Source organism: Rousettus aegyptiacus, unplaced genomic scaffold, assembly GCF_014176215.1.
Source record: "Rousettus aegyptiacus isolate mRouAeg1 unplaced genomic scaffold, mRouAeg1.p scaffold_m13_p_12, whole genome shotgun sequence".
NCBI classification, from domain to species: Eukaryota; Metazoa; Chordata; class Mammalia; order Chiroptera; family Pteropodidae; genus Rousettus; species Rousettus aegyptiacus.
The window spans coordinates 53,777,188-53,804,042 of record NW_023416287.1 but is presented as its reverse complement, the minus strand read 5'-3'; the positions used below and the strand labels follow the sequence as shown (position 1 = coordinate 53,804,042).

General features: G+C 32.3%; 1 protein-coding gene across 1 annotated transcript in view; it reads left to right on the top strand.

Moving 5' to 3' along the window:
* The window catches only part of NDC80 (NDC80 kinetochore complex component), a 37,995-nt gene that overhangs the window by 8,990 nt on the left and 2,150 nt on the right, over positions 1 to 26,855 (top strand). The window contains exons 7-16 of the mRNA XM_016156871.2: positions 1,204 to 1,293; positions 3,457 to 3,550; positions 4,587 to 4,693; positions 5,443 to 5,587; positions 8,118 to 8,323; positions 12,452 to 12,604; positions 14,826 to 14,915; positions 19,700 to 19,792; positions 21,016 to 21,146; positions 23,056 to 23,158. Coding sequence (XP_016012357.1) covers positions 1,204 to 1,293; positions 3,457 to 3,550; positions 4,587 to 4,693; positions 5,443 to 5,587; positions 8,118 to 8,323; positions 12,452 to 12,604; positions 14,826 to 14,915; positions 19,700 to 19,792; positions 21,016 to 21,146; positions 23,056 to 23,158 — 1,212 coding nt within the window. The remainder of the gene's footprint in view (positions 1 to 1,203; positions 1,294 to 3,456; positions 3,551 to 4,586; positions 4,694 to 5,442; positions 5,588 to 8,117; positions 8,324 to 12,451; positions 12,605 to 14,825; positions 14,916 to 19,699; positions 19,793 to 21,015; positions 21,147 to 23,055; positions 23,159 to 26,855) is intronic.

Sequence of the window (26,855 nt, the reverse complement as noted above, 5' to 3'; positions counted from 1 at the left end):
TTAAGATGGGAGTAGAAATCTAATACCATAGTCCATTAATACAACCCAAGTTTTACTGAACCTTAATATACAGCATTTATGTATTCAATTTGTCTCTCCTTAGTGATACCCATGAACATTGGGTAACCACCGCTCTGCTCCTACCACCAAATATCCCTGTTGTCACTAAGACACTTTATCTGTGCCTAAGTAGCATATGACATTGTCGTGTGGTTGGGAGATAGTATTTCCGCAGTGATACAGGAGCTTGTGGATTACCTGTTGTGGCTTCTGTTGGCAAGGGAGCTCTGAGATGCCTCCAAGTCTGTTATATGTGTTGAAATCTCTTCCTGTCTTAGTTTGAGATGGTGGAGCTGAATACACTAGCAATTTAAGAATCAGTGAGAGACTCTCCATTCAGGAATCATATATGAGCACTAGAATAAGAAAATTTAATGAAATATTTTCAGCAGAAACTGAGTTCTTTTACACTCCTAATGCATTGTTTTTTATCTTAGAAACTTTATGTTCATTATACTAGATATACATTGATATCTTTACATTTTATAGCAATTTCATTTAAATTTTCTATTTTTCATTTTGAAAGGTTATATTTTTTAAACAAGGTATAAAAACAATATTGCAAAATGAAATTTCTATGCATTAAAAACCTTTAGCCATTTTTCTTTTAGCTTGTAAATTATGAATATCTGAATGTTTTTCTATAATTTATTATCTGTAATCACTTTCAAGGTTAAACAGTTGTATTTCTGAAGATTTTAAATTATAAAATTTAACCTAAATTTTATATTTATACATACTAAAGGAGTCAATACATTTGAGCACCAAAATTAAGTTCATATAAAAGAAAAATAATTATTATTGCTTCACCTTTTATGTGGCACATCTGTTTTGGATTCTCAGAGTTGCATTAAAATGTGTGCATATGCTCTCATAGAGTTAATGAGCGTAAAGTTCAGCATATTTTTCTGTATAGAATAGAACTAAATGTGGAACCCATTCTTTTTTAATCCTAAGGATTTAGTTACTAAAATATCAAAAGGAGATATATTTTAAGGCTCAATAGAATAATAACTTCTGAAGAGACTTTGAGTCATTCAGTAATGTAAATGATTCTAAAAACGACACTAAAAATTAGTTAACAAAACAAGAAAGCTATGTGTTTTTTTCATAAACTTAATATCTTGCTTGTGTACTAATTAGTTGCATACTGCCATGAAAGAAAGCTCACCTTTATTTGATGATGGACAGCCTTGGGGAGAAGAAACTGAAGATGGAATTATGTATAATAAGGTACCTTACATTGTTGTAAACATTAAAGTTATCTTGATATTATTAATTTTTTTTAAGTTTATTGGAGTAACATTGGTTAATACAATTATATAATTTCAAGATGTACATTATAATTTGACGTCTATATATTCTATTGTGTGAATACCACCCAGAGTCCAGTTTCCTTCACCTTCCATATCGATATTATTAATTAAATGTGTCACGATTAAAATTAACATATTCTTTTATAGAATTGGTCTTTTGCTTTCTGAAAAACTTCTACAATTGATTTTTGAAAATATTAGTCAATGGATTTACTCTTGGTATCACATTGTAATTTCCTGAAATTAACTAGGCACAGAAATTGGAAATGTTAAGTAAAGAAAAAATACAAGGCAATTGGAATTAAGTCATGACATGTTATTGTTAACATATACATATAACATTTCTTTTCCCCTCCTTTTAGAATGAAGATACCAATACAGCAACATTATTTTAATTTAATTGTTAATACAAAATATAATAGATTGTGTCTTAAAATAGTGCATGAGGGTTGTTTCTTCTGTTTTGCCCGTTTTAGTTTGACATACTGCCACTTAGATCAGAATTACTACTTATAAAACTAAACAAACAGTCTAAATTGGTTCCCAAACCACACTTTATTCAACCCCAAACTATATAACTCACCTTCCCCTATTTCCTAAAATTAACGTAAATTACATATATCCTAATGGACCAAACTTCAAAGAATAAAATTATAATGTTAAGGTTACACATTAGTGTCCCATAGCATATGTAAAAGACTTATTATCATGTAGGTTCCTAGGAAGAAAAATCATTATCTGCTCTAATTCTAATCTTCACTCTTTGGAGCATTTTTTTTATAAAAAGGAAGTGAAATAACTTTAGTCTCATCTTTTATTACTGCCTGAGAAATAGTTCAAAGATGTATCCACTGACTGACATGATATCATTGGCTTTTTTTATTAACTTAAACGAAGAATAACCATACCCCTTTGCTATTTAGCGATGATCTCTGATGGAGCAGTAGCTAGAATGAAACTTCTCCTCTCATGTTGCTATATGTGTACTGGACTAGATTTATTTGTACCTTAGTTTTTACCCAAATATATTTATAACAACACCTACTAAATAATAAATTTTTCAACATTCATTTTAAAGCTTAAAGCAGTAAAAATTATTCTTGCTATTTTAACAATTATTTCAAATGACAATATATAGAGAAGCGTTTTTAGTAACCAAAAGTGCTGTTTTTAAGAAGTTTTAAAAGTATCCAACTTCACCAGATTCTGAACTTTGTGGGTCCAGAAACTCATTTCTTTTAATCTGCACAATCAATATTGACCAAGCTTAAAGAAACTGATTCACTTTTATAAATTCACAAGAGACAGATCTGAAGTGGAATGAAAATGTTAACATCAGTAGCACACCTTTCCAGTTACAGGCATATACATACTGCCTATTCACAATACCCCTTCCATGTCAACCAAGTAATAAGGTTGCTTAGTAAGGAGAGAATCAGTGCAAAGGGAATTGGTTTGTCTTGAGGGATCTTTACCCCATTTAGGCTATGGAAAATTCTCATCAGCCATCCTTGCCTCCTAAAACAATATGCATCTTTAGCGACCAAAACAACTCATAACTGCAAAATGTACTGTTACTTTCTCCTGAATAAATATTAAGAACGATAGTTTTCTACTGTTTAGATCTCTACTAATCATGCCATTTTTTAGCCTGAAGTTACAGTGTAATTATAGTCTTTATTAATTACATTCTTGTTTTTATAGCTAGACTTTGTCAGTTTAATTAAATTTATTTGATTAATGATTTATTTACATTTTCATAAAATAGATTATCCTTAAAGATAATTAAATTTGTGCATTTTATGTTTAATTATATTTATTATTAATCTTTCTTGTTTGGCCTTCTCAAAATTCTGAAGGTAGGGATTCTTTACTAAATGACACCTTTATCCAAATTTAAGTGTTGTTTTCATCCTTAGTATTCACATTAGAAACAACAAACTGAATAAATCTATGCTGCATAATTAACGATATAGTCTAGGTTCATTTTTTAAAGTCAGATTTAAATTTCCACTTTGAAAAGTGAAATAAACTAAATAGAGAATCATGGCTTTGTTTTAAATCTGCTTAACCCAACCAGTTGTTCTTGGACTACACCATAAAATGCTATGAAAGTTTCATGACTGGTGCTGACAGCTTTGAGGAGATGAATGCAGAGTTGCAGTCAAAGCTGAGTAAGTGTTATTCCTAGTGTGCTTGCTTTCGGTCATTCATTTAACTCTGCCTGTGGAGTTGTAATTTAGCTTACTATTACCCAATGTTTTTATGAGCTACTCACTTTAAATTATTTGGATGCCTCCTGAATTGTGTCTTCATTGTGAAGAGAAGTAATAGTTAAGCAAAAAGAATACTGGCATTGGAGTCAGACCTGAGCCATTACCCCTTACTGGCTATATGACCTTAACAAACTACTTGTAAACAAAGTTGTGCAAAATTAGATGGCCATGTATATAAAGTATCAAACACAGTACCAGGAGCACAGAAGATAATCAGCAAATGTAATTCCTCTTGGAGAATAACATTTCTTTGATATTCTTGCTTTACTATTTGAGAAATTAAAGCACCAATTAGTTGGGAGACCTAAGGCCCCTTTCAAAATTTGTGACAGTTAATTGGCTCTTATATTTCCAAAGAAATATAAGAATAATCAGTCTAGTGACATTCAGTATTTACTGGCTAACTAGAGGTGGATATTTTACATTTTCATTCCTTTTACTGAAATAGCTTTGTATATGAAATGCCAGAGTAGTAGGTAAAATAGGTAAATGTAAGATGCGTAAAGCTATTTATTCCTTCAAAGCTAATAAAATCAATCAAAATGAGAAAATCACCTTGCCACTATTAGCACAAAAAGTGAAAGCAATCCTTTATGTCCCCATGGGCTGTACCTTCCTGAAGAGTAAGCAGGGTAATTCTAGCTTCCCCAAATGAGAAAGGGAACAAGATGAACAATGTTTTGTTTTAAAAGAGGACAGTTCATAGTGATCTAACACAAAGCATCTACAGAGAAAAATAAAACAAAGTATGGAGGTACAGAGTATAACAGAGAAAAGGAAACAGTTTGCTATTTGACAGAAAATAGGTTGTCCTTCACTGACAGGGTTTTGCCAGAGATCAGAAGGAAATGAGGGAGAAAGCAGTGGTGAAAGCCTGAGGAAGAATGTTCCAGGAAGATTTGAGATCTTATAAAGTTTTGGGTTTTGTCTCCAGAGGATTTATTTAATGTAGATGCTTTCAAGCTGGAATCATTAGCAGCAAAAAACAAAGCACTGAATGAACAGATTGCAAGATTGGAACAAGAACGAGAAAAAGAACCGGTTAGTAAGCATGCTTATCTTTAATAGGCTTATACACTTACTTATCTCTTAGGGACTCTTGGATCACCTTATCAAATACCAGCTGTTTCTTTATCGGAATTAAAAGATTAATTTTAAATAGATTAACAAAATAGACTTCTTAAAAGTTAAAATTTTTTTACATATGATAGAATTCCCAAGGAAAACATGTTTGGTGTCTCTGAAGCTTTATATTCCCTTGTGATCAATCAGTTTTAGACTAATGATGTTCAGAATATGATGAAAGAGGCTTACCTATTTACATAAAACCAAAAAGATATTTTGAATAAGGTCCCCATGTTATACACCTCTAGGGAGCCCTATTTACAAGAGGCTCTGAGTTTTTTAGTGGAAAGGGTATGGTAATAAACGGGTTTGTATAATATATTGTATCCTAAGGGCTTTCTAATATCCAGATATCTAATTTTATTTTGTGTGTTATATTACTGATGCACCTAGACTGTTATGTAAAATATAAAATTTTAAATGTCTGTGCTTTTTTATTCTGGCCCTTGACATTTTCTATTCCAAACTTAATTGTTGAAAAGTACTTTTTCTTATTAGGTAATAACAGTAAAGTCCCCTTTTAGTTCTTTTGACTCCCTCTAAAAGTGAAAGGAAAATTCTAATTTACCTTTCTCTAAAGTGAATTTAAATAATATCACTTTACTTTCAAATAAAGTATGGAATTATTATTGATGAGAGTAATTTAATGTTCTTTTCTTTTAAAGAATCGTCTAGAGTCATTGAGAAAACTGAAAACGTCCTTACAAGCAGATGTTCAAAAATATCAGGCATACATGAGCAATTTGGAGTCTCATTCAGCCATTCTTGACCAGAAAGTGAATGGTCTTGATGAAGAAGTGTCTAGAATAGGTAAGCACAACTAATGCTAAAAGAGGTCATTCAGATTGGAATAGGGACCTGTGTGGGATTTATCACATATAGAGACAGCTTTTTCATTAATGTCTTTTTTCTTTTAATGGTAAATAGCTGTTGCAAACTACCTAGTTTTCAGTGCCTTCTGTATTAGTTCTCTGAGGTTGCTGTAACAAATCACCATGAACTTGGTGGCTTAAAAACAACAGAAATTTATTCACTCACAGTTTTCTAAAGGCTAGAAGTTTTCAATCCAACTGGGCTAACTTGCTTCAGGTTTTCAATCCAGCTGCGCTTACTTGCTTCAAAGATCATTCATTCTTTGCCCCTTTTAGCTTTTAGTGTCTGATGGCATTCTTCTACTTGCGGCCATGTCACTCCAGTCTCTGCCTCCACTTTCACTTTGTGTTTTCTGTATATCTGTCTCCAATCTGCGTTAATTTCTGTTTGCCTCTGTCTTTTAATGACATTTATGATGGCATTTCAAGCCCACTGAGATAATCTGGGGTAGTCTCTTCTCAAAATACTAAACATAATCACATCTGCAAGTCCCCTTTTCCAAAAAAAAAAAGGTGATGTTTGCAAAATCCAGGAATTAGGACTTCCTATCTTTGTGTGGCCATTATTCAATCTACTATTCCTTCTAACATGTTTTCAGGCAACTGATTTTTTTGAAGCCAAGAAAGACCTAATTTAAGAACATATGCTGCCTAAATAAAATACACATTTTCTTTTCCACCTCGTAATTGATAAGCCAAATTCTTAAATCACTGCTGGCCTCATTCTGCTATAATTATCCTCCATCACTACCTGCTAAAATACTCAGCAGCTTAAGCTGACTAAAAATACAATGAAAAGATGCAAGCACTACAATTCTTATGAAGCAAAAAGCAAACTAAAGAAAGTTTGTTTATAATGTGTGTGTTCCTAATCTTGTTTTCATAAACTCATAGATCTTAATCATAAAACTCTGAAAATACTGTGATACATAAATTGATCAATACTTCTCTGATGCCAGGAGAGCAAAGGAAGTTATCTACAAATCACAGGGCATTGGACAGCAGTCACAAAATAAATAACTATGTGGACCTACTGTATACTATTTTCCCAAGTCTTTGCCTACTTCGATTTGATTCTTTTAGGATTTTACAGACTGCATCTGTCCCACATAGGAGTTGTGTAGATTGTCCTTAAGATATTTGATTTAACTTTTAGTTTATGGGATAGTGATAATCTGCCCAGGATAATAATTATCTGGGTTATTGGCTGAAACAATTTTTGTCCAGATAACTCTGATTATGTATATTAGATTTGCTGTAAACCAACTCTTTAAACAGTTTACACTTGGCGCCTAATGTTTGTTCACCATGACGACAAGAAACCATAGACTAATTTCTTATAGCAATGTTTGTCATGCAAGTAAATCAGCACTTTATAATAATAATAAATCTGTTTTTTATTGGTATTTAATCAAGAGAATTTTTATACTTCTATTTTTTTGTGAGAATTTTTTCCCATCAATTACAAACTGAGTAAGAAATACTTCAGCAATAACTTGCCACTCCAGAGTGATTTAGTTTGAGACAAAAATTTGACAACTGTTAACCTAAAATGTTTTTATTCTGAGTATTTTAACTCTATTGATTATTTAAAGCCTTCATAGCTAAAAGTGAATGAGACATATTTAAACTGTACGGAAACTATGTTGCAGATTTTTTTGTGCAGATTCCTGTATAAAGTTTTACTTAGGCCAACCATTAATTTATTTTGAGCTCAGGTGCAGAGCTTTCCAACAAAAGTGCTGCAGAGAGCTGACAGTAAAGCTAAGATCTTGACACCCTCATCCATTTATCCCACCTTGCTTAAAAATGCTATCATATTCTTTATAAGCTATGAGTCACAGAGGTTAGAAAACACTATTCTATATAACCCCAAATATTTTAAATATGATAACTTCTCTTCCCCTTTGCATGAACATTTGTTCTTTGCACATTCCATATTCTCTTGATACAATGTAGTTATTCTTTATTACAAATTTTGGTAAATAGACAAATCAAGAGCCTAACCACTATAGTTAGTTAATTTCTGATGAAACCACTGAAATGTCAATAAAATAAAAATAAACATGTATTTTAATATAAATATTTTTATGTTTGTGAAATATTTTACGGTTTTTTGGCTTATTGCAGAGAATCATATAGGAGTATAAAAAGTATTTTAATGGAACATTGATAGACTATCCATTTCTAAGTGTAGCAATTCTTAATTGTAATTATTATGTGTGGAATCATATATTTTTTTTCACGTTGCGCTTTCTGAAAACCATAGCCAGTAGGGAAATAAGGTGCACATAAAACAATTGCATCATCTTTCAAGAACGTTATTAACAAAGTGGGATCATATAGCAGTATCCAAAAGAGAAAAACATACATGTACATAACTTGGAAATTTAAACACCTTAATCAACTCTACTTAATTTCTTTGTGGGAATTGAAGGAACTTAACAAATTTGTTTTTTTCAATACAGAACTAGAATGTGAAACAATGAAACAGGAGAATACTCGACTACAGAATATTGTTGATAACCAGAAGTACTCAGTTGCAGACATTGAGAGAATAAATCATGAAAGAAATGAATTGCAGCAGACCATTAATAAGTTAACCAAGGACTTGGAGGATGAACAACAGCAATTATGGAATGAGGAGCTAAAATATGCCAGAGGCAAAGAGGCGGTATGTCATACCACTTCCAGAGCAGCAGCTCACCAGAGCTGACCTTTGTAAAAGTCTACCCCAATTAAGTACTGAGTGCATAGAATAAATTGGCTAAAGAGGTAAAAAAAATTTTTAGCATGAACATTTTACTAAAACACATTCATTGTTTTATGTCAATTCAGTAACACCCCAATTTCTCTCAGTCAAATTTAAGGTAGCCCTTTTTTTCAAACAGTGAACCAAGAAACAAGCAAAAAAGTCTTTTAGGCCATGAAAATAATTTTCATATATCTCATGCCTTTGATTTCAGAAGAGGATGTGAATTACCTCTTCATTTACCTATTCTCTGCTCAAACATTTACTTAACATCAGCTGTGTACCACATACCATGCTGGGCATAGAAGAAATAAAGGTAAAAAAGAAATACATTCTCCCCTCAAGATATCTAATCTAGTCGATAGTTTTCTATCATGAGTTCAAACCTCAAACAGGGTACTAAGGGAGCATGTAGTATACCTAACCCAGATTTAGTGTGTAAGGTGTGGGGAGATAGATAAGGTGATTTTTAGAAAAGCTTCCTTGAAGAATTATCACCTGAACTGAATTGAGAAATATACAGGAAAGTTAGCATAGCAAGGATAGGGTAGTCAGCCATGCTCAGAGAGAACACAGAGTAATGCACTCTGGTATCATAAGCATTTCATATGACTGATGCTTAATAGCAAAGGATGGGAGCACAGGCGAGACTCAAGAGATGAGTATAGACCAGACGGTGAAGATCTTTTTCATGTTTAGAAGTGTGGACTTTATCCAAAAAGCTCTAAGAAGCCCTTAAAGTTTTTAAACATATATGAAATGATCACATTTCAGAAAGATAACAGTTTTGGTAATGTGAAAAATGGATTGGAAGGGAGCAAAACACTCAGATAAGGATTGTGGCAGTCATGTGCTAAGGAAAGGCAAGCTGAATTTGGCTAATGCTACTGCAGATAGAGAGAAGTGGGTGGATTCTGGCTACTTAGGAGACAAAGTGGAAAAGACCTAATGAAAGAAGTGGGAACAGTAGTGGTATCTGGCTTGGGTGATTGAGCAAGCAGTAGTGCAACTCCCTCAGCAATAAAAGAGAAGTTGCCAATCAGGAATGGGGATGGTCTGCTGGTCCTATTGTGTCCACCAGGCATCCAACTGAAAGAATATAGTAGGCTATTATTATATAGGTCTGGTTCTCAGCATAAACTGTCTGGCTTTGCAATGTAGATTTGGTGAAAATCAGTATGCAGTATATTGTGATTGAAGCCAAAGAGTAGATGAATTCACCAAGGAAGAATATACAGGAAGATAAAACTCTGGGAACACCATCTTTGAGTGGATAAAGGTCTTTTAGGACAGGCCTAAAAGGAAACTAAGGACTCACCAGAAAGGTCAAGAGAATAGAAACAGAGAGAAAAGATTCAGGAAGGAATTAGCATTATCAAATGCAATTAAAGGATTCAAAAGTTTCTGTCAGATTTAGTACTAGCAGTCACTCATGACCTCCATCAAACCAAATTATTTGACTTCATTTTAATTTTATAGGTAGTACATTATCATTTCAGCCAACATTTTTGAGAAAGTAGGCTTACTTTGTGAATTTCTAGATAAAATTTGTCCTTATTTTTTGCAATCTTTTATAAATGTTCTCTACTTCTGCCTTACTTAGCTATACACTATTTACTCCTTTAAATGTAGTTTTCAGTGTACATGAACTTTTTCTTAACAATTCAGCATAATCATGGACATGACACCAGTGTGTTCTAAAACAATATAAGTTAACAGGTTGTCTAGGGACATTTTTCCTATCAGTTTCATAGCAGTCTTCTCTGCTACATACACTATTTTCATTCCTAATAAAAGTAATATAAGGCAAGACTTTTTTTAAGAAAAGGGAAAAAAAGCATGTCTTTAAAAAGGGATTTTTTAGTAGAGAAAAACAGACTAGAAAGTTTCAAAATTGAGTTTTCATTTGAAGTTTTTCACACTAATATTTTCAGTTTATACGTTTATTGGTGTAGGTTAAGTCTGAAATTTTAACATCATGGAGGAAAATTTCGTCTTTTAGTCTAAAGTAATTTTTTGTTGTTTCTTTGTTTTGTTTTATTAATCCTATTACTTGCAGCACTTTCCTTAATACAGTATTTCTTTTATTTATTACCACTGTTAAACTGAAAAAAGTAATCCAAACAAAGCAGTTTTTTTTTTTGCCTAGGGGGGCAATACTGCTTTTTCATCCTGTTCACATTATAAAGTACATTATAAACATAATGCAAATAGTTTCTTAATCAGATTTACTTTTGTGTTATTAAAAATCTGTATTTTACACACCCACATACGTAATTCTTAATATGAACTAGACAGTATGAGAAATAAGCATTACCTCCTTTTTTGTCAGTATTTCACTATACTTTTGCTTTGCCTTAACCGTCTATACTCCCTCATCTTCCTTACTCTCTATATAATCTCTGTTCTTGAGTGTTAAAAGAGAAAAATATACATTTATAAGAAATAGCTTGGGGTACTTATCCATAAAGTTTTTGAACCTAGAATTTGGTAAACCTTTGTTTTAGCCCTGAATTTGCCACCCCATGCCTGCGTCACCTCAGTGTGTCATCCAACTTCATAGCCTCAGTTTTCTTATTTATAAGATGAAGTGTGATTAGACTAGATTGGCGAATCTGAAATGAGTTTCTTCAACAGTTATTAATGAGTATATTTTATCTCTTAAGCACTATTTGGAAAAGGGGAGGTTAGAAATCTCTGAACTAAATCAACTCTGAGTTTAACTAGCTAAAACTAGCTGTACTAAAAAGAACGCTATTTTCGACTTGGAGGAATAGACTAGAAAATAAGATTATCTAGGAATTAGGTAAGCAATGTCCTAATGAGAAATCAGAGTAGGGCCACGGACAGTGAAAAGTAAGCCTTCGCTTAGTAGGTAAGAGAGATATTAAAGAATGATCGTAGAATGCAAACGTTCAACATAACATGAATTTCATCCATCATCTGCTGGACTAATTTTTATTCCACATGCCACCTCTGACTGGTGGTAGCCTTCTGGAGCTCTTTTGAGATAGACATTGAGTATGCATCTAGACTCTTCAAGAAAGAGTGTGATCAGTTAGTTGTGGGAAGGAGAAAGTAGAGACACGTGTGCCACATATTTGCTCTTTCTGCAGTTAGGTATGATAAAGTACATGGTTTGTGAAGGCTTTTTTCATTAGATAAATAAAATGCTAGTAAAGAACAGAAGAAACTACCCCTAGTACCATTTTAGTATTAGTATAAAACAGACCTTACATACCTTGGTAGTCCCTAGAAAGCTATATAACTAATTATAGTAATTGAAATGACTTTCTGATTCATTAATAAGAAATCTTATATTTAATAAGTATAATTTTTTGAGAGCTGATAAATTTTTGGAAACAGCAAATTATTTAAGCAAGTTCCAATGGGTGCTTTTGCCATTGCATTTTTGCACTCAAAGTATTTTTATGGATTGGTAACAGCAATTCGAAACTAAGAATGTATTAAATGGAGGAAGTGGTATGAAAATAAATTGCCAAGATTCTGCAAACTTATTTCTTTAATCAAATAAATATTAAGTGTCCACTATATGTCAAGTACTATTCTAGGTCCTGGGGATGCAGCTGCTTTAATGAAGCTTACATTCAAGTAGTGGTGATAAAAAAATAAATAATATATGTCACAGAAATGAAAATCCTTAACAAAATTTGCCAACATATTATCTTTGGTTTTCAGTGGTTTGACTACGATCGATGTACCTAGGTTTGGTTTGCTTCGTATTTTTTCTTGATGTTTGCTGCACTTCTTGGTTCTATAAGTTATTTATTTTTTTTTTTTTAAGGAGGGGAGTGAATTTTCATTAATACCTAAATGTGGACTCTTCTTAACCATTTGTCAGATAAAGAGAAGAACAGGAGTATACTGTTTAATAATTATAGTCTTAGAATTATCCTACAAATTTAATGTGAACAAAATCTTTGCATTTTGATTTTTGTGTAAAATTGCACACAAATGCCTGTTGAAAACCATATGGAATGGTGCAGTTTAATTGTTTTTAACATTTCTTTTTGTGTTTTATTCTTACAGATTGAAACACAATTAGCAGAGTATCACAAGTTGGCTAGAAAATTAAAACTTATTCCTAAGGGTGCTGAGAATTCCAAAGGTTATGATTTTGAAATTAAGTTTAACCCTGAAGCTGGTGCCAACTGCCTTGTCAAATACAGAGCTCAAGTTTATGTAAGTAATTATGAGTACTTCAAAAGATTTTTAAATGATAAGAATGATGGCTGATTCAAAGTTTAAAAATTTAACATGTCAGAACTAAATAAAAAATAAAAAACTTTTATCTTCCTTCTTGGTAGTAGAAATCTTCTCTATCATATCTTACTCTTGGAATTATAACACCTTTTCTCCTCTCTACCTATTTTATCTATTTGACTAGCCAATTAAAAAAATTTTTGATTTGATATAAAATAGACACCAAGATTATAAAGGTAAAAATGACCTGACCCTTGCTCTCAAGTTGCTAGTAATCCACTCAAGGAAAAAAGATATAAATAAATATTTGTGCTTTATTAGCAGTCTTTATAAAGTATGGTAACAAGATCAATTCATCCCAGAATGGAAAGAAAACTCTCCATGGAAATGGCAAACCTGGAACGAAATCTTAAAAAACTTAGTTTTCAAGTACAAGGACACACGTGAAAACATGAAATATTTTATAATGGAGTGTTACGTAACTCCAAAAATCATTGATGAGAAATCTACACCTAATTTTTAAGTATGTCCAAGAGTTTGGGGAAGAAAATTTTTTAACTGCTCTAATGCAACTTCTCAGTTATTCACAAATTTTAGTAGTTTAATGGCCTCCAAAAATGTTTGTTTCTAAAATACTTAATTTTTGAATATAAAAGTGTTATTTAAATTCAAGACCTATGTATTTTTCCCTAGAGAACTATTTTTTCCTTCAATAAATAATTTAGTGTATAACATATTCCATATCAGCTAGGTGCTAGAAATAAAATACCTAGAAAGATACAGTCCCTACATTCCTAGAGATTACAGTTTATTGGTAGATAGACTTTGATTAAAACACGGTAGACTCATTTTCAATAGAAAAAACATGCATCAAGTAAACATTTAGTCTTTAACTGAATTGTTTCTCAAACAATAGCTGGGGAAGGTAGGTAAACAGGCAGAATTTACTCACTACTATTTTGAGTAGTTCGACATGACTAGTGCAAGAAAATAATTACTTAAATAACTGTAAAAAGATTACCCATTGCAAAAAGAATACATATGCTCAGACAAGGAAGAAAAAATTTCATCGATCTCTGGAAATAGTTTTACATAATAATAGAGCAATAAAAATAGAAATAGCATAAAGAAGGTGCCACTCCAACTGCTAGAAGTAGTATTTGAAGAAAAGTTCTTAAAGAGATTAAAAGAGGTCATTGCATCTTTAGAAATAAAGCAGCCAAAATTAAATCCAATAACTTTAAAAGGTATACTGAAAACATGGTAATGTACAGGTTTTCTTTATGGAGTGATAAAATGTGATGGTTATACAACATTGTGAATTACTAAACGCCACTGGATTATATACTTTAAATTAATTTTATGTTAAATTTATTTTAACTTAATTATTTCCTTATTTTAATGCATAAGCTTTACCTCTACCAAATAATAATAATAATGGAAACAATGAAGTACTGTGTTAAAATAAAATTAATAGAATAGACTATAAACATAAGAATTACAAGCAGGTAAAAACTTCCAAGTAGATGAACATGTGGAGATCCAGGGAGAGTGGCAAAGCCAAGAGAGCATGAAAGCTTCACACCCCTTCCCAAATACCTTGCCCTGTGTATCTCCTCCATCTGTCTATTCCTATCTACTCTCCACAGTAGTAAGTTGAGCTCTTATTCATTTCAATTGCAACCTCAAAGTCCTCCATTGTATGGCTTATTCAACCAGTTCTTGCCCATGGACATTTGGCATGTTCAAGTCTTTTATTATTATAATAGAATTAGAATAAATAGCAAAAAGGAAAACAAAAGACAAGCAGGTAATTCGAAGACTAATCCTTTGAAAGGATTAAGAGAAATGATGCATCTAGAGAATATAGCATAAAAACAAATCCTATTCATAAATTGTTTCCAAGATTGCATTAAATTAAGTGCACTTATAAACTGGTAAATAATAACTGAATTTCAAGAATAGGTAAGCAAATCTAGAATTTCACATGTATTCAAAACTAAAATTTATATTCTATAGTTATAGAAATTACATTAAAATTGGTTTTATATTATTATTGATATTGTGCTTATTTAAAAATTCATGGATTCACTGTTTTTCTCCAAAAGTGTTTTCTTCTATCACAATGTGTAGATGCCTCATGAGAAATTTTGTAATTCACGTATGTCATATGTAACCCACATTCCTATATATTTTATAGGTACCACTCAAGGAACTCTTGAACCAAACTGAAGAAGAAAGTAATAAAGCTCTAAATAAGAAAATGGGATTAGAGGATACTTTAGAACAAGTAAGTAACAAAACATAGTCATTAAAAGCAAAAATAAGATATTTATAAACTTAAATATGATTTGTAGTTTCTGATTGTTAAGGAATGAAATTTTAATATGAAAAGAGAGTTGGGTATACCCTTGATTTAGAAATATTTGAAGTAATTTTTTAAGTAACTTAAACATATCATTGATAATAAAGGGATATGTAACTGAGTAAATTTCCCTTTGCTTTTAATGGCAAATTGCCTCCTTAAACTTGGGATAATTTAATAATATCCCTTTTTATACTAAAAGGGATTCGAAGTGGCTACCTTAAAGTAGGTATGTATTATCTGTAGGTAGAGGCTAACTAGCTATGATAAGTTACATTTTTTTTTTTACCAAATTTGTCATTGTGGGCGATGGAATTCAGGAGAACTCAAATTTAAATGCCTGTAAAAGTCTGTTTCCAAAAGTCATTTTCAAAAAGTTCTTGGTGTCTGAGATACTTGAAACATATAACCAATATCTCTTAAAGAGAATACTACTATTATATTTAATAACCATTAGAGTAAATATTGTTACAGTTGATAAAGTTAAGAAGATACTCAAAAGCAAACAAAAGGTATTATTGATATGGCACTAAATAAAGGAGACTTCTAGTTAATTCAAGAACTATTATGTTCTGGCTAGCAAATTTCAAGGTACAGTTGTTCCCCCTTACCCATAGTTTCTAAAGTTTTAGTTACCTATGGTCAACTGCAGTCCAAAAATACTAAATGGAAATTTCCAGAAATAAACAATGTATAAGTTTTAAATCGCACTCTGTTCTGAGTAGCATGGTGAAAACTCAAGACATCCTACTCTGTTCCTTCAAAGTTGTGACTCATCCCTTTGTCCAACCTATCCACTACTCACCTATTAGTCACAAAGCCTTCCTTTAGCCTGCTTCAGTTTGATTTCTCTCTTTTGTTGGAATGGGCAACAAACCTTTCAAAAAGGTATGAATTCCAAGGAGGAACCTCGTGACTAAAACATCTTTCAAACTGATAGTGAAACTTTTTGAAGGCTATAGGCAGGAAAACTTGGGCTAGGGAGGAATTATAAGTTGCCCACTATAGGCTAGACTCAGTGTTCCAAAGATAAATATAACTGAAGTTTCTGTGAAATATAAACTCTTTGGAGGAAAAGACTGGCATGCAGTTTTGCTAATCAGATTTGCATTTTTGCAAAATCATTTTGGGCTTAGAAAAAAGTGAATTAGAGGGGAAGCAACTGAAATTGCTAAGAGGTTAAACCAACTTATTATAGTGGAAATAGGAGGAGGGAGACAGGTTTAGGAAATGATGAGGAGGTTGAACCCAAACATTTCATGGCTAAACGTAAAACCTAGAGAGAGAGAAAGAAATATCATCAGTGACTTCTGTTTTTCCGGCGTGGGCAACCTAGAGGAAGAAAAATGAGTACAGGGGTGGCCAGGACAGTTCTGGAGATGTTGAGCTTGGTATTTATGGGACATAAACATCCAAAAAGAAGTTGAAGCGATAGATTCAGAACATAGGAAAGAGACTGAGTCTGAAAATATAGATTTCAGGGTCTTTGGCATTATAGGAAGCCACATTGAAGCCATGGATGTAAATGATATTATTTAGACTTTATAAAAGAAAGTGGCAGAGGATTGAATCTTAAGAAACAGCAACACTTAAAGAATTGGAAAAGGAATGAGACTAGGAAAAACATAGAAATGGACAAAAGAATTGGAGAACAATCAGAATTTTAAAATATGCTATTAAAGCCTAAATAGGGAAGACTTTCAAGAAAAGAGTGATCTCAACTAAACTTACTATGCTAATCATCTCACAATATATTACGTATCAAATAATTGTTATACACCCTAATCAATGCAATGTTATATGTTAATTATATCTCAGTAAAACCAGAGACAAAAAGGAGTGATCAGTAATGTTATATGCTTCAGAGACTAAAGACAAACTATTTTTTCAATTTGACAATCTGTTTAATCAAATTAAGATGGCATTAAGGTAAAATAGCAATTTGAAATAGTAAAGTTTAAACAGAAATTAATAAATTAGAATAACAACTAATCAATCTGAAAATGACTTAAAATAATCACCAAAAACATTCAAGAAAAAGCAGGAAAATACAAATGAGAAATAGATATACTATTAAGATGGAGGGAATTTATTTGAATTATGAAGTAATACAGTGTAAACAAAAATTTTTCCTTAAAAACTTCATTTATAAGGCTAGTATATATAACCCTCATATTACAACCTGATAAAGACATCACAAAAGTAGAAAATTAAACCAGTCACAGCTCTGAAAATAAATGTAAAGTTTAAATATTAACAACGGAAATTTATTCAGCACATATTTTGAGAACCTGATATGTGTCTGGTGTTATTGTAATAGATGTTGTGAACTCTATGTCAAGTGGGAAGAAGGGCATGAAAACAATCACTTTTACTGTAAAACTTTTTGTAGTGTAAATACAGCATGCCATGGATTCTCATAATACAACTAAGATAAGCACAAGTTCTTTTGAAGGAAGTGGTAGCTGAGCTGAGTTGTAAATAACAAGTAGGTGTTGGCCAGTGGATTACACAGGATGCACACACACTCACACCCACACACACCCACCACTGAGGGCCCAAAGACCGAAGAGCATAGCAAGTTAATGAATTACCTTGAGTATAAGTAGGATAAGGGAGAAGCCTGAAGTAACAAGAATTGAATTATGAAGGGGTTTATTAGTTCTTGCTTACTGGTTGAATTTTTATTCTATAGACAGTGGGGACCATTGAAGATTTTTAAGTCAGGAAATAACACCTGTGTGTTTTAGTAAGCCCACAGTGTTGCCGTTTTGGAGAAGAGAGACATAATTTAAGAGACCTAATAGTACCCTGAGTGATAAATGCTAAGGACTCAAACTAAGGCTATTATAGTGAGGATGGAGCAAAGAAATTTAAAGATCAAAACAGCATAATTTAGTGGTCTATTTGAATGTAAAATTTAAGAAAAAGAGAAATCAAGAATGTTCAGGTGTCCGGTTTTAGTATAATGGTGTTAAAGAAAAGTTATTCACAATACTTGTTAAAGATAATAAGGTAGACTTTATTCAATGGGGGCTATAAGAATGAGTTTTTGTAGTAAGCAACAGAGATTGGACTCAACTTCAAATACAACAAAGAAATGAAATTGATAGCCAAGGAGCAGGGTGGGATTCAGTGGATAGAAAATTACTGAGAGGAAACAGCGGGGTTAAGGGGAGATTCTAGCTAAACCAACCTAGCGGAGTTCTTACTGAAGGCAAGAACATTACCTGGGAGTTGGGATAAGGGCGGTGGGGTGCAGGTGGAGGATGAGGAACCTGATCACATATTGAGGATGAGAGATTCTGGTTAAAATGACTTAGCCGGATTCTTGCTTTGAAAATCCAATAGGCAGCTGGAGTTTGGAGATATATAGCTAGATAGTTATTTCCTAATATGCAGGTAATTAAAGCCAGGAGATCTCCCACGGGTGAGAATGAGAGAGAGCTCTCCCAAGTGAGCAAATAAGAATACAGTCAAGTTGAGAATCCTGGGAAAACATCCACATCCAAGATATAATGGACAAAGAGAAACTTAAAAGGGAGAATTAGTAAGACCTCCCAAAACTTAAAAAGACTTAGTAATTGCTTCAGAAGTAAAATATCTTTGGCCTGGAAGCAAAGCTTATAGCTTCAGTAACCCTAGTATTTAAAATAATTAGAAAGGCAGGTGGTATAGAAAAAAGTCCTTGGAGTTAGAACATCTAGTTTTGATTTCAGGGCACATGCTAGTTGCTTGATCCTAAGTACATAGCATTCTCCCCAGCTTAGTCTTCTCACTTACAAAATAGAAAAGGAATGTCCCTTACCAGGGACTTTTGATGAATGAATGAGAAGTATATGCAAGTTTCTTTATTAAGTGTAGTCATTTTATCATCCTGTCTTTTGTCAAATAACATCACTAAATTTTTCCCAAAACATATATATATATATAATTTTTTTTTAATTTCACATATATGTAGAATCATTCCTTTAAAGAATAATGTTAGCTTATTTATACATTTACTATTTTCTGTGTCCAGAGGGAAATATTTTCCTCTTGGTCTAGCTGAAAAACATTTTGTGCTCATTACTAATATCAACTGGTATCAGCACTTGTCAACAGGAAATGAGCTTTAGAAACACTTTTTCTTGGTTTTAGTTTCAACAGATCTTAAAGCTCAAGCTTTAACAAGATTAAATTTGTTTATTTTCTCTTTATAGGAATGCGTTAACTGTAACCAATTAACAAATGTTAGGCGATAAAATTCCTATGAATAGTTCTCTGTAATATTCCAGAAAGTAAACACACAAATGAAAAACCTAGATAACTGAAGTAGATAAAATCTAAAAACTAGAGAGCACAAATTATATTTCTTAATAAAGTAATATAAAAATGTTAATCGTATAATATTTATATAATAAATGAGAGTTAATAAAAATTTCCACAGCTAAGAGTGAAAAAACAGACATGGGTATCTTTATTTTACCGAGAATTACCTTACCATACCCCTCTGCATTTAAACACATTACACATTACAAATTTCCTTGAAATTAACTTCTCTTTGGAGAATAATAAATTTTTAGGACAAATGATAGGTGAGTGTCCAAAAGAACTAGAAGAAATAACATGGTTCAATTACTTAATTGTTAATATAAAAGTTTTATAACTCATTAAAAATTTTTTGATGTAATAGTTATGATTTCTCACCCAAAATTTTATTCCCCAAGTTAAATACAATGATAACAGAAAGCAGGAGAAGTGTAAGAACTCTGAAAGAAGAAATTCAAAAGCTGGACGATCTTTACCAACAAAAAGTTAAGGTAAGAACTTTGCCATAGTTTGTGTAGGTTAGCCAAAGCTGTCATAATTAATTGACTAAGCACCTGTTCTGACATTAATTTAAGCTATATTCAATAACCTGTGTTTTATTTTCATCTTCTCTTCCAAAGTTTATTGTAAGGAATTATTTTATTTGTTCTTTTAAATGACTTTTCCTGGACTTTGGCTATTTCACCATCGAACATGTTAATTGTTCCATCAGTGTTTTATACCTGTGTATCTGATTCAGTATCCTTGTCAGACCAAAATATGTTTTAAAGACCAGTCCAAAGCATAATCTCTTCTACCTTTTTATGGAGATTTAGTGTTAAGTACTCCTAAACCTTAAACCCCAATAAGGCCTTTGCATATGCCTATTAAGATTCATTGCAAACAATATCCCGGTCAAATTCCAGAGATCATTTACATGAAATTTAAAATGTGGACAAAATAATAAGATTCATTTCCCACCACCCCTAACCCACCTTCTAGCCAGTGTTTTACTTAGGGAAGTACTCAGATGACTCTGTTCATTACCACTTATGCAATTTATATGAAAATTTTAAGCACACCAATATTTTTTACTTAGTTATACCAACAGAGTATTAGGATTTGAAAACTTTTCTCTTGCCCTATATTATATTTATAACTTATACATTCTTAAGCAGTGTGAAATTTTTAGAAAATACATCACAATAATATGATCTACATGTAAAATATGAGGCATTTGATAATCATTTTTCTTTTTCATGTGTTTTCTGTGACAATACTTAGTTTTTTCTTTAAAGCACTTAAGTCTCTCATATTTTATCTTGAGAAACCTAGGAATTGGTGAATTTTGGGTTCCTTTGCCTGTACATTATTACTACATATGTGAAATAATGGTAGTATAAAAGTTATCCACATTTTTACTTATATAAAAGGCCTCTTTGATGCTCAATTAAAAAATATTTAAATCAGAGTATCATAAAATTTCCTATAGTACAGACTTGAAAATACTGCTGACTAAATTTTATACAGGCCTGTTGAAAAGTCACATGTTTATAGTATAAGATTCCCAAAGGAGCATTTTAATATCTCTTTAATGTAAAGTAGTAAACATCCTGAGAATACAAATGATGATGCAGCCTGATTTTTAAAAATGCTTTACATTTTTTAAAATCTACCTGGAGTATATAGAATGTGAATTTCAAAAAAAACTATAACCATGACTTTATCCTGATAGGAAGCTGAGGAAGAGGACAAAAAATGTGCCAGTGAGCTGGAGTCCTTGGAGAAACACAAGCAGATGCTGGAGAGTGCTGTTAATGAGGGCCTCAGCGAAGCTATGAATGAGTTAGATTCTATTCAGCGAGAGTAAGTTCATCTCACCAAGATTTATAATGTTTATTTTTAGTTTAATTGTTTAACATTTCTATAAAACTAGATCTATGTTTATTTGCTTTAATCTATATTGGAGAGCTATTTGGGGGATGAGGATGTAGTGACTAGAACTTAAGCAAAATAGCTTAAAACTTGACGATACTTTTCCTAAACAAATACATTCTGCTTTGAATGTAGCTATTGCCCCCTTCATTTTTAGTTTCAATTAATAAATGGCTTTTAATCCCTGAAAACAATATAAAATTTTAAGTCAGTTCAAATAATTTTGGCTATTTGTCAGTAAATTTTCATAAAATTCCACTAAGTTTTAATAAACTCTACTAAGCTCAGATTTTTAAGATATATTTCCTAGAAATTAAGTATATCATACAATTATACTATAAATTATACTATAAATTAAACCATGTACTATAAATTATAGCCAGTGTTCTATAACGTAACATGCCTTCATAATAATCACTACACTGTACAAAATCTGCAGTGAAAATCAGAGGACTTATGGGGAAATTGTGATGGAGCACAACACTTAAAAACTCTGTCAGTGATATGTAAACAAAAGACAGAAACCTAATGAAAATGCTAGCACAATGGTAAACATGTTTAAGAAATACGTAAATACTATGATAAATAATGGGCACCTTCCCTTAAAAAGGCCTGAAGTTTGGGTGAGGAAATGGGCATTCAAAGGGTTGCAACTTGTGAATTATTGAGGAGAGATAGAAAGAAGGTTATCTGAAATCAGATACAAAGTTGTAGCACCAGATATGGATGCTTGTGCTTATCACATCTAACGAACTGAAAGAGGTGCCCATTTGAGATGTGTACTTATGTTTATGTATTTTGTATTTTATTATTTCTTTGCATCTGGATTCAGATGAATATAGTTTTCTACATTCACCTCGTGTTTCTCAAGTAGCAAATTGGTATAAGCAAATGCAAAATTCGCATTATGCTCAAATTGCTACCTAGTATATCAATCCAGTTGAAATAAATACATGCTTCAAAACAAGCATTATAGCAGAACTAACTGTATATTTATGTTACATTTCTTAGAAGTTCTTCATTGTCAAATTATACATTGTCAAGTTTTCCCTATTGGTTTCCCTTATAATTTTAAAACTTACAAAGGAAAAATGTTAGATACGAAATGTGGTATGTGATCATCAAAACTAAGATCAGTGACATACATCCCTTAGTTATAGAAAATTCTGCCTTTGTGTAATTCTCTCATGCAACCTATATAAAATCCATATACTGAATCGTTGATCTATAGGTTCTGTGTACATTTATATTAAAATTACTTTTTTTCAAAGTCTTAAGTGGCCTTCAAATAACTAAAAAAAAATCTTACTTTAGCATTGGAAGTACAACCCTTAAGAAAATCAGTTCATTTCCTCATTTGAAACCTAAGCATAGAAAAGTCAGTTGAAGGTGTTATCAACTTGCAGTTTATTTTGGATTTGAATGCCTAAAACTAAGACTCCTACTCTCCCATTCTAGCGTACTTAATGTTTTGCCCTTGAAAACATTTGTAAAGAGGTATTTCTACTACAAATGCTATCATGCATGCTAGTCATAGGAAAATATTTGATCAAGAATCAATTTTACAATCTTATCAAAGAGTTAGGTAAGACCATTTCCTCCCAAGCTTTGTATGTTAAAGTGTGAGGTGTTGCTGTTTTGTTTTGTTGCTTGCAGAGAATCTTTGAAAATGTTTTTATATCTGTTTTAATGATTGAGAGCTGGACCTCTGATAGAGCAAGCAGCACGTATACTAATCACAGCCTGGTTTTACTGAATATGAAAAGGAGAAGTAAACTAACTAGAACTGGTATATTAGTTGTTTTTCCCTAAGTAACTAAAACAAGTTTTTATTCTACAGATACCAACTAGTAGTGCAGACCACAACTGAAGAAAGACGAAAAGTAGGGAATAACTTACAGTGTCTTTTAGAGATGGTTGCTACACATGTAGGGTCCGTGGAGGTAAGTATGTGAAGGTCTCTCCTAAATTCTAAGAAAGCTTTTTAAAACTTTGAAATATTTCCGTTTTATTTCTATCAAAATTAAATGATAAATTTTATTTCTTTCAAAAATATGATCTAGTATAAATTTGTCAGAAGAATCCTGGCTAGCAGTGTGGTAAGGGGACACTGGTGCCTCTTATAAAGTAATCTATTTTGTTCACAAAAACAACAAACAATATGGATTATATCAACAGCATATATTGTGTCACACCACATTCTACCCACCGAAAATGTTTTACTACTTTTAAATTTTCATTAAGATTAAGATGAAAGGGCATGTGTTCTAACAAATATTTTTCCTTTCCTTTAATTTCATATAAATACAGAATAAAGTATTTCTGAAACATGAAGTTTACCTTATCCTCACCTTTTGCATAGATTGAAAATTCAACAATAAAACTATTCCTTCAACCTGTTGTACAGAACCCAAAAGCTAAAATACATTACTAAACTCCAAAATTCCTGGATAATTTATTAGCTGATAATATATTTCCAGTTGTGAATGATTAAAGGAAAGAAAACGCATATATCACATTAACAGGCTTCCATGTATTGAAAGCAGAGCATGTAATATCCTACTTCCCCTCATCTCTCCTGAAGGCCATTGAACTGCTACTTTCATACTTGCCATTGCTCCTCACTGCTTATTGCTAACGGCTAAGAGAAGCACACTGCATACCATACATCAGAAAACCTGGGTCCCACCCACTACTCCTAATTCAGCCACTTAATAGCTTCATAACCTTTCTTTAATGGATCCTTTTTCAGCCACAGACCAGAAAATGATTTGAGTGTTAGCCTTCTCACTCTCCCAAAAATGATGTGTAATAGTTCTGTTCTAGGTGCATAAAAGAAAAATTCATTCGTAATATACAATTTTGGCTTAGATTAAGAAAGTCTGCTTGTATGTATCATTTTGCTTCTTTTGGTCTTTACTTTCATCATCTTTAAAATGAGATTATACTAAATAATTGTCAACATCCTTTATACCTCTATCTATTATAGATAACTATTAGTCTGACTTTAGTGTTAATCCAATAGTGATTTGTCACTACAGATTTATGTGAACAGTAACCACAGCTATTAAAGTTTTAATCAGTTAATGTAAAATTAAGTTTGAAACTCTACTGATAGATTACTATTACTTGGTATTACTTTATATATACTTCAGTATTGTTCAAGAAGATCAGACCAAATTCAACTCTTTCCGAGCACTTATTTTGGACTATGAGAAATTCACAATTAGCCAGTGAAGTGTAGGAGCATGGTAAATCAACCAATCATCATTTAAGCCTAACGTGGGGAAATTTATGAGTGATGAAATTGTACTAAAGAAAACAGACACATTTGGATCTAATGGTATCATAAGATGGTATATTTTTTCTATGGAACAAAGTGTTTCTTTGAGCATTTCCTGGTAGAGCCCTGTACAGGTCTAATACATAGCTCGATATTCTAGACCAGAGGACAGCAAATTACAGCCCGCAGGACAAAATGTGCCTACAGCCTGATTTTGTGAATAAAGCCACTTTATTCACTTCCATACTATATGGCTGCTTTCCTACTACAACAGCAGGGTTCAGCAGGTGAAACAACAGCCATCTGTCATGCAGAGCCTAAAATGTTATTAGTTGGTCTTTACAAAAAGGCTTGTTGACTCCTATTCTAGATTCCTACCTCAATGACGGGCACAAAAAAAAAAAAAAAAGTTATTTTTTTTGGCTGTTTAGATGCTCCAAAAATTATTATAAAGTTATAAGAACCAACACATTGTAGTATTGATGCATTCAAACCAATCTTTCTGATTAAGAAAGAGTCCAGTTAATAGATGCATGGGCATCTATAGGAAACCAGTATATGAGAGAGGTAGTATTACAGAATAGTGGGGAAAATTAATTGTTCAATTAATGGAGTTGGATTCCTACTAGACAGGAATCAGTTCCAGATGAATCAGGAAAATAATATGAGGATAAATTTTTATCTTTTAGAAGAATTACAAGACTATTTTTACACTTCAGGAATTGTAAAGGAGTTCTTAAATCAGATACAAAAAGTACAAACCACAAAAGATATTATGTAAAAATTCAGTTTTATTAAAACTTAGATCTCTACATCTAAAGATATAGAGATTAGAAAGACAAGCTGCAAAATGGTAGAAGAAGCTTTTAAAAACAACTGGTAAAGGATTCAGATATATAACAACCTCTGAAAAGTACAGAAGGTGGACAAAAGACTTGAATGGGAATTTCACAAAGAGCTAATATGGCAATAAACATATGAAAAGATATGCCATTTCTCATCCTCAAAAAATTGGCAAAAAATTAAAGTTTTGATAATACTAAATGCCAACAAGTATGTGGAGGACTGAGAGTTCTCATATGTACTGCTGGGGTTATAAATCAATATGACAATTTTAGAGAAAAATTTGGTGATCGCTAATAAACCTATGCAGTTCCACTCTAGGTATTTAATTAACTTTTTACACTGTCTGCTAAAGTACTGTACTGGGTTAAATAGTATTCACCCCAAAATACATGTCTTTCTGAAATTTCATAAATTAAGCTAATTTGGAAACAGGACTTTGTGGATGTAATTAGTTAAGATGAGGTCATACTAGATTCAGGTAGACCCTAAATCTAGTGACTAGTATCCTTATAAAAAGGCCATGTGAAGAAGGAGGCAGAAATAGAGTGACTCGGCTACAAAAAAGGAATGCCAAGGATAGCTGGGAACTGGTAGCAGCTGGGAAGAGGCCAAGGATTATCAAGAATCACTAGAAGCTGGAAGAAACAAGGAAGGATTCTTCCCTAGAGACTTCAAAGAGAGCATAGCCCTGCCAACATCTAGATTTCAGACTTGTAGTCTCCAGAACTGTGAGAGAATCAATTTGTGTTGTTTTAAGCCACCTAGTTTGTTGTAATTTGTTATGATGTAATATTCGAAATGGTAAAAACCAAATAACTTGTTGTATTAGTTTCCTATTGGTACCATAACAAATTATCACCAATTTAATGTCTTAAAGCAAGACAAATTTATTTTCTTATATTTCTGGTGATCAAAAGTCTAAAATGGGGCCTCTGGGCTGCAGTCCTTCTAGAGGCCACCTAGAGCACTTAGCTTGTGGCCTCTTCCTCCATCTTCAAAGCCAATAGCACAACATCTTTTATCCTCTCTGTTCTCTCTTCTGTCCTTAGATCTTCTCTCTCCAGCTGTCACACATTCCCTCTCACAAGGACCCTTGTAATTATGCTGGACCTACCAGGATAATGCAGAATAATCTTTTCTCAAAATCCTCAACATAATCATACTTGTAAAGTTTCTTTTGCTGGGAAAGATAACACATATTTATAGGTTCTGGAGATTAGGACATGGACATCTTTAGAGAGGCTGCTATTCAGCCTCTACCATGCCTTGGAACAAACAAAAATTCATTAACAGTAAAATGTATAAGTAAATGATATTATTCAATAAAATACTCTGTAGCAGTATATGAATAAACTGTAGCTATATGCATTAACATGAATGAATCTTACCATGTGAAAAAAATAAATCATGGAACATTACATGTAAAGTCATTCAATAAATATGAAGGTTAGAACCAGGTACCACTAAACTACTATATTATTTAGAGGTGGAGTATGTATGTGCGTGTGTGT